The sequence below is a fragment of the Lepisosteus platostomus genome, chromosome 4 (assembly GCF_059453375.1).
Source record: "Lepisosteus platostomus isolate fLepPlt1 chromosome 4, fLepPlt1.hap1, whole genome shotgun sequence".
Classification (NCBI taxonomy): Eukaryota; Metazoa; Chordata; class Actinopteri; order Semionotiformes; family Lepisosteidae; genus Lepisosteus; species Lepisosteus platostomus.
Window position 1 is genome coordinate 50576060 of NC_142614.1, and position 14203 is coordinate 50590262.

Consider the following 14203-nt stretch of genomic DNA (forward strand, 5'->3'; position numbering starts at 1 on the left):
GACACCTTCAGGAAGTCGCCCCAGTGGGTTCTGTGGGAATTGTAGTTTCTAAGACAATGCAGAGTCTGCGAGTGGTCGTAGCCAGTTTCTATACCTGTCTCCCCTCTGATTGATGTTAATTTGTACTCCCTAGCAGGTGAAGTGAATTACTAGCCACTGCCTGCTATGGGGAAGATGCCCCATAGACAGTGTTACACATGGTTTGTTACTAATACAAAAATAAATAAAATCCATTCCTCAACATATCCTACTGATATGTTCAATAACAAGTGTATATTCTGTACCCTGCATTGTTGTAATTAATTCATAATTTGTGGATGAAAGGTGTTTCATTCATGAACCCTTAATGTGAATCAGGCTAGATTGTAAAATTAAAAATAACGCTGCCCTGTCTGTCCTAGATGATTTAATATATTAATTGATTAACTTGTTAGATTCAGTACATTAACTCTTTTATGAGGGTCTGAAACAAGCTGCCCTCCCATGCTGATTATCTAGGATCCTCCAGGAAACTCTGTACGATATCCTTGGACCAATGAGGCGATAGCAATTAAATCAGCAAGATTGGCATCCTCTCATTTGTAAGCTTTCTGATAGTCTAATCTGAAACAAATATGAAATGTAAAAAAAAAAAACTTAGATTTTTTTTTATAATTGAAGTAATAAAGATATATATTTATATTGCCAAAGTAATAACACACACCTCATAGGGTGAATGAAGGCAGCTGAGAAACATTAAGATGTTACACCAGTTCATGATGTAAAATTATACTAGTAGGTCAGTTGACTTTCTAGGAAGCCTGTAACTGCCTTCGTCATCAATATATTTACTGACAGTAACCCAACAGATAGCTTTCATCACCCTCGATCTCTATCTTTCCTCTGTTGGCACGTGGCCTGATGATGGAAGTTGTTAGTTGGCATGAATGCTAATTCATTTCTATCATTGCACCAATTGTGTATTGCATAAAAAATTGAATTTTTTAGTCAAATATTTAAGATGTATATAAATATATAAGAATAATAAAATAAACCTTTCCAGTCATTCATTACTCTTAAATTAGCATTTTCATACAGTTTTGTGCTAATTAAAACCAAAACGTACCTGAACATTTGAATTAATACATGATTAATAAAATGTGAAATATTTTAAATATAAGATGTGAAAATAGAAGCCAATGAACATTGAAACCCAAACATGTACTTGTTGCATGCTACTTAACATTTTGTGCATGTTTTAGATGTCATCTAAAAAAAACTCAGAGATACGTTGAAGTGCATTAGCTTCTTGGTGGGGTTCTGGGTTCTTAATGAGGATCAGTAAATTTGAATGATTATTGTTTTTCTAATGTTTTAGTTTGAGTAAAGTTTTATTTAATACTGTACTAAAAATGAGAACAAAAAACTCTTCCTAGCTGGCTTCTACATTTGATGCCTTCAGGACTATTACATAATAAGCAAGAATTGCTATTGACCTTTTTTGAAAAAAGATGCATTGTTTTGGTATTTCTAACTTGTGATCAATAGGACAAGAAAAATTATATTAAATGTTTTTCTAGATTATTTGAATGTGATGCCCAGAGATACTAAAGTATTATTTTTTATTTGTAGTGATCTTAAACTGTGTAGCTTGTGATAAACAAATTAAAAATTAATGTACTGTTTTATTGCAGTCTGGCAAAAAAAGCTGAAATATACTGTATTCTAAAAACAACATATCACACTGCTGAGACCTGTATTCAATCTAACTAACTTAATTTGCAAAAAGATGTATGTTGTAACATGTACTGTAGTTGTCATTTTACTTAATTGGATTTGCAGTGCCTATTCTGAAGATCTAACACTAATTACCATTTGGGTGATATAGCTGGATCCTGAAACATCTGGAAGATGAATATATTACATCAGTACTTTCCGTTTAGAGGTCTTTGTGGCAGAAAATAAGCTTTTTTGGCTGAGAGTAGATCTTAAATGATTGTTTGACATTCTAACCCTGTGTGAGCAATAGTTTTTAAAATTCATCCACTACAGTACAGTCAACAGAACGTACTGTTTTACAAAAAAGTAAAAACCACAAGCATTTAAGAGCATTTTTAGGCTTATTAAAGTTATAAACTGTTTTAGTATTAGATTTAAAGCAGTGTTATATTACACCAAAAGCTCATTCTTGTATAGAATTTAGATCTCCATAATAAACAATTTAGAAAAAAATTCTACAATTTAAAACCTGTGTCGGATTATATGAGCTGCAGCCCACTCCAGATGTACACTATTCATAACTCCAATTAAATCGGAAATAAAAGATACAATATTACAGAATGAGTTACAGTTTGGATATTGTGTCTTGCTCAAAACAATTCTAAAAATCTTACCCTGTAATTCTCTTGCACAGAGCAAAGTCATATTTGTCATGAATAATTGAGAGGCCTCTGAAAATGTCCTGTTTCAGTAGCAGATTGCATCATCATTGTTAAGGTCAGAGAACTCGCTGAAGACTGCAGGCAAATAGGCATTGACCTCCTCTAAATTGGGGATAATCCACAAAAAGTAGAATCTACCACCTTTCACTAGTGTCAGTTGTTTAGAAAATTAAGGCATCGGGTAACAATCCTGCCAGGAAGAGAACTCAAGTGCTTCTTGCCACAGAGGGCTGTAAGACAGGTGGTTTGGACGACAATGGTAAATCCAAAGGATATCTTCAACATTAACTACCATTCAGGATACAAAGTGTCAAAAACTACCACTCTGCCTGGATTAATGTGGCATTCATGGCTACGTCTCAAGGAGAGCCCTCTTATGAAGGCAAAGCACAACATGAGGTGACTCAAAGTGGCTAAACTACATATCAATGACAATTGCACCTGTATGTTATGGTGAGATGAAATGAAGACGTAGCTTTTGCACATGTTAATTAGTAATATGTTTGGAATAAAAGTGAAGCTCTGGCCCCACTGTGAAATATGGCGTAGGGCCTATTATGTTTTGAGGTTGCTTTGCATCTGTAGGTAATGCAGCCCTTATTAATCTAGGAGGAATCATGAATCCCAACAATGTCCAGTACAAGGACATTATGAACTGACACCTGGTTCTGGCCGCCAAGAAGCTCAAGCTTGGCAGAAAATGGACATTGCAGCAGGGCACTCATCCAAAACGACAAATAAGTGGTTAACTGCACACAAAGTAAATGCTCTTGACTTTCTGTCTCAATTTTTGGACCTCAGCCCAACTGGAGATTTGTGGTTCAAACTCGAGAAATCGGTTCACAAAAATAGAAACCCAAAGGTGTGCAGTACATAGAGCAATTCTGTGTGGAGGAATGAAGCAGTGGCCAACCCCCTCAGATGAGCCAGAACCTCATATCACTCCACAGGACTAGAGAGGCATCTTGTCACTATAACCCACTGCTAGAAGAGGATTTACAATGTGTTAACTACAAGGGTGTGAATACATTCAGCCTTTGTGTATTCTGGACTTAAATTAATTGTTTATAACAAATATGATGGTAGTCGGTACACTCATATTCATATTATAGAATTATTGTTTTTCATTTTTCAGCAGGACACTTAACCTGTTAAATATCTGTTATGTGGTGGATTTTGTTTCTATTTCATCATGTGGAGTGTAAATAAACCTGGAAGGCACTTTGTTTTTTTGCTAAACAAATCATGCTTGTCCATTTTCTCAGAGCTATAAAGGATATTGGTTATCAGAAACTTAACCGAAGGACCTTTGTTGTGCTTAATACAGTGGTGGTGTTCTTCAGCACTACTCTCAAAGTTATTGATGTTTTCTGTTTGTAGATTTAACAGGTGTTACTGCTAGGCTATAGATATACAGGAGTTTTACAGTTGTACACTGAAGTTTTTCTGCTCAAATAGCCAATTAAACCAAGACAATGTCTTACTCTCTGTACTGTTTCTCATGCTTTAAACAGACAGGACCATGTGATTGTGGAAAGAAAAAAGGCTAAATAATAACTTCGATCTGCCTTTCAGTTGCAAATTAAAAGGCCAGAACCTGGTGTTGGTTTTTGTAGGAACAAGCAGACAAACTATAAGCCTGTGTTTTAAGTGTGGGTTTTGTAGTTTGTGGGTGGGTCAAATATTTAATGTAATGTGGACACAAATTAACTCTTTCTTTTCCTTGTGACAGTGGTCTTTCACTTGTAAATATAGTATATTGTGATTTAGCAACTGGACACTTTGTAAGACTATTATTATTTATTTAACACTTCTTGGCAATTTTTGTAATTGTTAAATGTGTAAACCTAGCAAGATACAGCTAATAAAAATGAAAAAAGAAATTAATTTATTTTTGATTTCCATTTAAATTTTTGAAAGATTTAAACGTTTAGTTCACAGACGGACAAGAGCAAAACATATTTTAAAACTGTCAAATGTGGAATGGTAAAGGCAAGTGAAATTTTGTACCTCTTAAAAAAACTTTTCTTGCATTCCGAAAACAGTTATATTTTATTACATGTGTGTTGTAAGAACTAAAAATTATCAGAGGATTACCTTTTGCAATAGCTCTGTCAGAGTGCAGCTGAAAAACAAAATAAGAAAACAGAACTGTACATAAGGAGCTGGTTGTGCAATCATGATTATTTTTTAATAGGAAACATAAACTGTGGGTTGTGACCAATTGGGCGGATGTTAAGAGGTTACAGCCAATTCCCACTGGTGTGGGTCAATGTCCCTTCACTCCAAATTCAAAACAGACTTTCTTGAAAGGCTGGGAGGAGTGGAGCCGATTGCGGGTTGAACCATTTTTGTCGGGAGGGAGGGATCTCTTTGCCTCATTCCACATTGCGAGGACTGCTTAAGATTCCTTGAACTAATGTGCTTCTCCCTCACTGACACTAGATCCTTCCCAAATCCCAGTCCAGTGTTGCAATAGCTCTGGAGCCATCTTCACTTCATCTTTATTAACACAGCTTGCTCTCCTACAGTCAGGTTTACAGCAGATGGGAAAAGAACCTTTAAACTAAGTGAAGAAACATTGTTTTTTGTGACTGAGATAAAACTGAAATCTCAATTAGGTGCTTAATCTTTCATCTTTACACATTATGCAAACTTATTTTTTTCAGAATCTTAGAACACATATAAATTCCTGTAGAAATCCCTAGGTACACCCTTTTTTAGTTAAACGTTCTAATATGTTTTTCAAGTAGTGCTCATATGGGAGAAAACATTAATAACTTTTGATTGAGCTTGGCCTGTTGGAAAAATACATTAATTTGATTCCTGTTCCTTAACGTAGAAATACTATCAGGTTTGTCTGTTTTCAAAATAATATTTTAAATATAATCATTTTAATTTCAGAATGTGGAGTGGTTTACCTGCAGATGTTATATATTTAATAGTCTTATTAAATAGGTGTTGTAAAATGTGATCTGTGGACAGTTATACACCAAATTACTCAAATCCATTTCAGTTTATATAAATCACTTATATGTGAAAGATTAGAAGTACAGCCTTTAAGTATAAATTAAGTCATGTTTGTCCACATTTTTACACAAAACATGTCTGAGAGTTGTATATACTGTATGTACGTACTTTACATAAAAATATTATTTTTAGTGGTTTAAGGGAATATCTTACACTGACAGGATGAAGGAACTTTCTAGTCTTGACCAAGAAGAATGCAAGGGGACTTGACATAAACACTCAGGGGCATTGATATAGTCCAACCCAGTGAACGTCATGAGAATGAAAAGTGAAGCTCTGTGAAATCAGTGAACTACAGGACACTATGTAGAAGTCCAATTAAGAATGAGACCAGAAAGCACTTCCTTACTCAGATGGTTGCGGGACTATTAAACAAGCTACCCATACATGTTGTTACAGGGGAACTGCAATCCCAGTTTCTCAGACCAGTTGTTAAATCACGGTAAGAAAATACATTAATTGATGTTATAGAAAAATTGTACACATTTTGAATTAAGCTTAAAAATTGTGAAGTTTGTAAAATACTGTAAGTTGCCATGTTGTCACATGCAGAGTTAACAATTAAGTTCTTTCTCACCTAATTTAGTACAGATTTTTATAATAAACACTCCTTCAGCTTAAACATAGATGAAGGGACACTGACATGCCTATTAATGTTCTTGTCTTCACGCAATATCTTTAATATAGTTAACATTGTTTCAGGCTTTTCATAGGTACGTAATCAGATTTCATTTTCAACTGAGGACTATCTGAGTTCTAAGTGATTAAAAAAATATATTTTTAATATGATATGTTTTGATTTGTTTCTACAGTATTTCTGAACTATATGTTGATTGCCTCTCCTAATCAACTCTACAGTTGTGTCAGCTCTACATTTTAGTCCTGAAAACAGTGTTAAATAATCAGGTCAGGAATGTTTGACCTGAGTCTAGCATTCAAAACTCATTTTCAGTGTTGGGAAGATCTATTTTCAGCTTAATAACATTGTGCACAATCATACACATCTCTCCAAAAATGAGTTAGCAATCAGATGTGGCTCAGATCTGTTGCTTTTTGTCCATCCTAATCATTGTAAAACAGTGCTTACTTGTGTATCCAAGCATGTTCTTAACAAGTTAAGTATTTTCAGGACTCAACTACTTGGATTTTCTCCAAAACTAAAATGCATGATAATACTGTAGATCGTCCAATTTAGCTTACCTGCACTGGGATTTCAGGTGTAAATTTCAGGATACAATTCAAAATACTGTGGCTTGCCTTGAAAGGTTTGCATGGTTTGCAGCCATACTACATCATTGAACTTTGAACTACCTACAAACCTACAAGAAAACCTGTATAGTTACACCTATAAAAAAAAATGTGTTGGACTCTGGGCTTCCGGTAGCCAAAAAGAACCTGAGTGCTTGGAGAGTAAGCTTTCAGGTCAGTTGTTCCGAGACTTTGGAATGATCTCTTAGCCCATGTACAGACATGAAAGCCACAGTAATGCTTAAATTATTCTTAATTTCTTGCTTTTATGATGAATTGTTTTAATGTAAAATACCTTGAGATTATGTATGTGCTTGCTACAGGGCGTTAAAGAAGATGGCAGAGAGGGTTCTTGTATTAAAAAAGAAACTGGCACTTTAGTGTGTTTTTATTTTCTTACAGTATTCTCTCTCTTACGGCTGCCCCCACATACTCCCACTCTCTGCCTTTTCCCGGCTACCTTGCACCTGCTGAAAGGGAGCACACGTTTTTGTAGAGAGGATCGCAGCTGCCAGATACCACAGTCGTAAAGACCGACAGCTGCATCCTCTCTGACAGTGATGAAGCTGACTGCCTGTCACAGCCAAGTGTAAAATAGATGTTATTATTAAATGTTTTATTCATTGCTTTTTTTCCCCTTTTTTGAAACACCTTCATAGATGCAGTAAGTGTGAATTGTCTATACAGTGTATCTCGAATACAATGTCAATGTTATGAATAGTAATAGTGATGTAAATTTGACTTTTATCTGAAATTATTCTAAAAAATGTATTGCTTTTCATGCTGTAATTCAAAATGGGTTGGGAAATACTGTAATTATTCACAAAACATTTCTTCTTCTAGACGAGAACTTCCTAACCATTTTTAAAACTCCATTCTAAGCAGCAAACACAAAGCTATTTCATACGTAAGATGTAGGTAAACGTTCCTTGAAAGATTTGTGATATGAAGCTTCATAAAGTTCAAAGGCCAGGATTCTTTATCTAATTTTAGGACCCACTATTCCCAATATAACATATGCTGTTACTGCGTTTACGGCAAACTGAGGCCACGAAGCTAAAGCTTTTGCCAGACTTAGTATTAAGGGTGTCTTTGTTGCTTAGAAAACAGATAATTTAGTTCAGTTTTTCAGTCAGTGCGGCCAGGTCGTGAAAGATCAAATCCTAGGTGTTTTCTGATCTTTTTATGTGCTGTTTCCCAAACATGTTCTGTTACGTTTAAGACAGAACAGACTAGAACGGAAGTGTAACCTTTGTCTTGCAAATGATTCCATGAAATGAAGATCCAGCTCCCACTCTAACCATATAGGAAATACAGTCTGTATACAGTGGCTGACCTTTCCACATTATGGAGACATCCCTAGCAGTTCCAAAAGACATTAATTAAAAGCCACATGGCAGCACGAGTGATTGAGATCTTAAATTTAATGGCGTTAAGTTATTTGGAAGTTTATATAATTGTTAAAATATAAATGGAAATGCCCAGTCTAAAGTCCAAAATCACTTGGCAGTTTATCAAAATTCCTTAGTAGGTTATCACCAGTAGACAAGAATTGTGTTGTGCATGGTTTTTGCTTAAAGAGATTATAAACCCCAAAGCAGAAGACAAAGGCTGTCTGCATTCACAAAAGGATTGTATTCTTTTATAGGACTAAGCAGTGGTTATGTGGCCCAGCCTAGTATGTATGAGTGAGTGTGGATGCTTTACAGAGAGAGTGAGAAGCTATAACAATTCTGCAAAAACTTAGCCTGGGTTAATAAATGCACATAATTTTTATTATCGCTTAACAAAACAGGAGGTGAGCCATAGTGAAATCTAGGCCACCATGTCGTGCATCATTTTACCACAGAACCTTGTTTTGTGGTGGAAGAAATGGTCTGTGGTGCAGACAGTGGAACAATGCACTGTACGAGAGACTTCCCTCACTTGCACATTGAATATGAATTAATGATATGTTTAGTAATACTTGAGAACAAAAAACTAGCTATTTAAATGCTCATCATACAGTGCTTTGCAAAGTATTCAGACACTGCCACAGTATTCACATTTTGTTTCTTCAAACCTTGCAGCCATGATGTTTTGACGTAGAAATTAATACTTGTTATATGCACAACCTGCTCAACATTTTCAAAGCAAAAATGGATAATATGAAACAAAAAGATTGCTTAAGTATTCAAACATGCTGAATTAATTAAATTGCTCAAAATGACCTTAACAAGCCATAGAAGTCGTTGAGTAGCCTCTGTCTGTCTATGTCTTACAGTATAATATTGGGTCTCATGATTTCAGATTAAAAACTCCTTTTTAAGGTTCATTGATCAGGCGGTGAATTTAAAGATGAGAAAAAATAAGCATATTTTTTAGAAATAACATCAGGGACAGGATCCTAGTGCTTATGCTTATAATGAGCCACCAGAATAACATGATTAGACACTGTGACTGGAGTAAATGTGTGTATAAAAGTACACACCATGACAAGCTTGAATATCATGGATGTTAAAAAAGCCCTAAAATGCATGTAAATAGTTAAAATAGCTCTGACATGCCTCAATCTTTCTCTTTGTTGCAGGAGCTGTCATCATGACTATGAGACTGTTTATCTTCTGCTTTGTTTGTGGAATCGGAGCTTTGTTAGCAGAAGAGATTCCAGTGACATCAGAAGGTACTGTTAAGGTTTTTTTGTGTTTATTAAAATGTAGATCTTAATCTCTTTTCAATTTTCTGTTTTCTTTAAAAAGTAATCGTTTCTAAAATACAACTTGGTTGGCAGGTGACAGGATATGATATTTCTTTATGAATCTCATATATAGAAAGAACAAATTGTTCTGAAATAATATTAGGGTTTTTAGATATATGGTTGGAGTGATTTAGTATTGCTGTCACACGGTGCTGTGGCCCTGGGTTCGATTCCTGAGCTGCTGTTTGGATGGAGTTTGTATGTTTTCTCTCTGAATTAAAAAAAATATTGTGTTCAAGCATGCAGAATCAAATTTTATCAGTTTTAAACTTGCAAACATCATGTACATAACACCATAACAATGGTTCCAGATGAAGATTGCTTCCAAACTTCTCAGGGATCCTGCACTAAGAGTACTTAATGAATTCTGTTTTGGGAGTGTCCTTTTGTTTGGATTTGTCTCAGATGAAATTGCAGTAACTCACAGTGAACCCCAGACTCCTTCTGCTGAATGGCAGCTCCTTTGGTTACTGTCTTTCTTTGGGCCTATCTTTTCCTGGCAGCTTTGACCTACAGACAAAAAATAAATTTTGCATGGAGTTTGTGGTGACTCAAAATCAGACTTGGTTACAGAAGATGGTCTTGCAGAGAGCATGACCACGCTGTTCTGTGTTAGTGTATTTGTTTATACTGTATTTGTTTTGTTGAACTGTCATGACTATGGTCCCTTTTCTCCTCTTATTTTTCTACTTTTTATGTTGTAGCCTCCACTTCACGTGTTTTGATATTGTTCTAAAATAACTAAAAATCTTTTTAAAAATCTGTTCAGAACAAAAATGCAATCTTCTATTTCAAATGCACATAACATTATTTGTGTGCTTGATGAGCTATTGATAAAGAACTTCTACTATTGCGTTTTCATTGTGTGTCAGTACAGGTGTATGTATACATGGTTACTCCCCACACTAGACCCTGTAAGGGATTGAGATTTAAGGTTGATGGTAGGTTGGTTCAGTATTTGAACATACAGCACTTCAGTGCCAGAAATGACTGGGTGTTCTTTAAGTTGAGTGCTCGCATTTTATAATGCTGGAAAACAAACCAGATTTGGGAAAAAAAACAAAAACAAAATAATGGCACAACTACAAGTTGTTTCATCCATAATATTAAAACGTGTCATGTGTTTCTCCATACCCTTGCGTGACTGCTAGTTCTGTCCACTCAGGAGAGTACTTCATCAGAGGAAATACATCAAGTAAAAAATAAAGAAATTGCTCACTGATATCTTTAAATAATGAAAATGGAAAATGTGAATCATTCAGAATGCTAATTTATCTGCACTAGGAAAAAATAAATTACATGTTCCGAATACTGAGTGATTTACAAAATTGTACAGATTACCTTGTGTAGAAAATGGTTATGTTAAGTGCTTTCTTTTCAAAGTGCACAATTTAGTAAAAATGTCAACCTTCCTTATGGATGATCGGGTGGGAAGTTCAGTTAGGTAAAATGGCCTCTTGTTTCAAAGTAGTGGAAGGAAGTGTCCAGGCTAGCAGCAGTCTGAAGGTTATGAAAATTATCTGACCTTAGGATAATTAATGTGCAGAATGAAGACTTTTTAAATAAATTGGGGTCTTCTGAAGTGAACCTGTCTGCACGATATCTGTAATGCCAGGTGATTTCAGATTGGCTCGTAAAACTATTAACTTTAATAGCATTTCTTAAATATTTCAAGGAGAAAAATGTGTCCCTTACCAGGATGTTTTTCAGGGAAAGTTTTTAGTTTCACATTTTTCTCTAAATCCTTCTTATGCCGTAACCCATAGGACTCTTTAATATCAAGTAAGCTCCCTATATTACAAGGTATAACAAAGAAATTAGCTTTTCACAAAATCAAACTGTTAAGCCGCAATTTGTAAAAAGGTACCCAAATTAAACAATTATAATTAAATAGCACTACAGTATTAATTAATGTGGTATCAGTTGTAGTAATTATTTGTGCTTTAATATTTTTATGTTTTCATTACTTTAAGTAAATTATGGAATATTTTATACCACACATTTAAGCCTTTTTGTTGTTGAAAAATATAATAGTAAATATAGAAAGACTGGACTTTAATGGATAAAATCTGAGAAACTCTCTATTCACTTATACTGTTTATGTACTGTATACAATCTGTACTACCCTGAGTATGTGGTTATGTATAGAAATATTATGCTGTATAGGCTGCTAAGCCTTCAGTTGTGTTACAGTGTTGATTTATGTAGTGAAGAAGCACAGCTGTTGCTTTCAGTCTTGACACTGTATTAATAAACATAAATATTGCTGTGAGATATATTTGGTCTTGCATATTCATCTGGTTGCTTTATGGTAGGGGAGTCAACAGCAACAATTTGTAGGATATAGTAACAAGTTGATTGTCTTGTATCAAATTGGTCTTTGCTAACTGGGCCAGAAACAATAGTGTCATCACAAAGCAGACACAATCACAAGCTCCAAAACCTGCTGCCTGCGATGCACCCCAGCCAAGAATTGAACCTAGCCTTTAAACCGACACAAACACGAAAGCAATGTGAAAGCTACTGTACCACCAAGTGGCATGTGTATCATTAAATAATCTCAGAGGCAGAGATTTGAAAATAATGTTTACAGCAGAAAAAAATACTTTTAATCCAATTTAGATTTAATTTTTTCTGTTTCTGTGGCCAATGCTTTCAATAGCACTTTAAAATGCATTTAAGTGGATATGATCCAGCATCCAAATTTTTCTAACATTTCATCTAATATGAGAAAGTAGCATTCAGGTAGTAATATGTTGAGACTTTTGATAAAACATATTGTTCTAATTAAATTAGAATTTACTCTTATAATTTGGGAATATTTTTGAAACAATGAAAAAAAAATATTCTCGATATTCTCATAATAAAACTGGCTGGTTTCCTAAGATGTCATCTTTGAATAATATAATGTTGCAAGTGGGGGGTTATGAAAATGGTGAAAATCAGGAGTTGACAGAGTGGTTTAGTCAATTATTAATTATTTATAATTAAAATTATTTGTAACCCCCAACTTGTAAGTGATTTCACCTGAATATACCCAAGTGGTTGGTATAACCAGCAGCCATATCACCCTGCAACTCACAACTGGCAACCTACTGAAGCTAAGCAGGTGCGAGCCTGGTCAGTACCTGGATGGGAGACCTCCTGGGAAAAACCGAGGTTGCTGCTGGAAGAGGTGTTAGTGGGGCCAGCAGGGGGCGCTCACCCTGTGGTCTGCGTGGGTCCTAATGCCCCAGTATAGTGACGGGGACACTATACTGTAAACAGGCGCTGTCCTTCGGATGAGATGTAAAACGGAGGTCCTGACTCTCTGTGGTCGTTAAAAATCCCAGGGTGTTTCTTGAAAAGAGTAGGGGTGTAAGTTTGGCATCCTGGCTAAATTTCCCATTGGCCCTTACCAATCATGGCCTCCTAATAACCCCCCTCTATGAATTGGCTACATCACTCTGCTCTCCTCCCCACTGATAGCTGATCTGGCTCCACCTGGATGAGCGTTCTGGCCCCACTGTGAGCGTTCTGGCTCCACCTGGATGATGCTGCAGGATGATGGAGGGGAGTCCCCATTACCTGTAAAGCACTTTGAGTGGAGTGTCCAGAAAAGCGCTATATAAGTGTAAGCAATTATTATTATAATTAGAGGCATGTGAATTCTTTGTTCTCTGGCTTTGATGAAAAGAATAATAATCCATGGTTTTGGTTAAACAAATATTTATTATTTATTATGATGATAATAATAAATAATAATAACTACACTACACACAATGGAACATACATCACACAAGTTACTCTATTGACAGTATTTACAGACAAAGGCCTAACATTCTAATCACCCAGAAACCCCCCAGACTTCTACTAAGTATGAAACTCTTCAATGATGCCTACAGAGGCCAAAAAAGAGATAAGCTGCCTTCTAAATAAATGCAATTCAACCTGCAGTTGAATCTCTCTCTCTGCATACCAAATGCCCTAAATAAATTGAAGCCTGTCTCGCTATTGTATAAATGCACCTTAAGCTGGAAAGATGTCTCTAACCAAGGAATCTCTTACCTTGGAAACCCATGTTTCCAAAACTACAGAATACCAAGCTCTTTCTCTAACAAGCTTCAAACATTTAGCCTTCCTGTCAGGTTTTGTTAGGATGATCATGAAGTAAATGCATGAAGTAGGGGCTCTCGCCTGCATCCTGCCTTTTGTTGTCTCTACCCCTTCCTTGTTGTCTCTCTGTCCTCTTAATGTGATCTTATACTGTGTGTTTGTCTACTGCTCATTGACTGTCATTAACCCACAACATACCTACAGTAGGTATACAAAGGTAAACTTTATAATTGTTTTTGATCAGGAGACCCCCACATCTCAACAAACATCCTCTCAACTTAAGTTACTGTAGAAGTGTTTTCTCTGCCAAGTGTCACAAACGTTATCTTAAATCTAAGAGACACTTCTAAGTCACCTAAAGCTCTAACAATAAAATTGTTTGAAATGGTGGTATGGGATTCTAGTATGTACGTACAGTATGTATGTGAATTGAAGTGTCCTCTTTACAAAATGAGTTATAAAATTCAGTTAAACAAAACAGTAGAAAAAAATAAGACAGTACCCATTCAGTTCAATACAAAGTCCACTTCATTAGGGTACTTTAAAAATGCATTGCAAAAGAAGAGGGGCTTGACATTATCGCCACTCTGCAGCCTACCTAAGAATTAATTCATATGGCATGTGTTCAGTTATTAAAACATAGCTTTCCCTTCTCCCACATAGAATGGCTATT

At 35.6% G+C, this 14203-nt stretch overlaps 1 protein-coding gene across 2 annotated transcripts in view; it reads left to right on the plus strand.

The window, feature by feature from the left end:
• ghra (growth hormone receptor a) overlaps positions 1–14203 on the plus strand; it is an 80652-nt gene that overhangs the window by 25880 nt on the left and 40569 nt on the right. For both annotated transcript variants that reach the window (XM_088629779.1, XM_088629780.1), the window contains exon 2: positions 9268–9360. In XM_088629779.1, the coding sequence (XP_088485905.1) occupies positions 9279–9360 (82 nt within the window). In that variant the 5' untranslated portion in view covers positions 9268–9278. The remainder of the gene's footprint in view (positions 1–9267; positions 9361–14203) is intronic.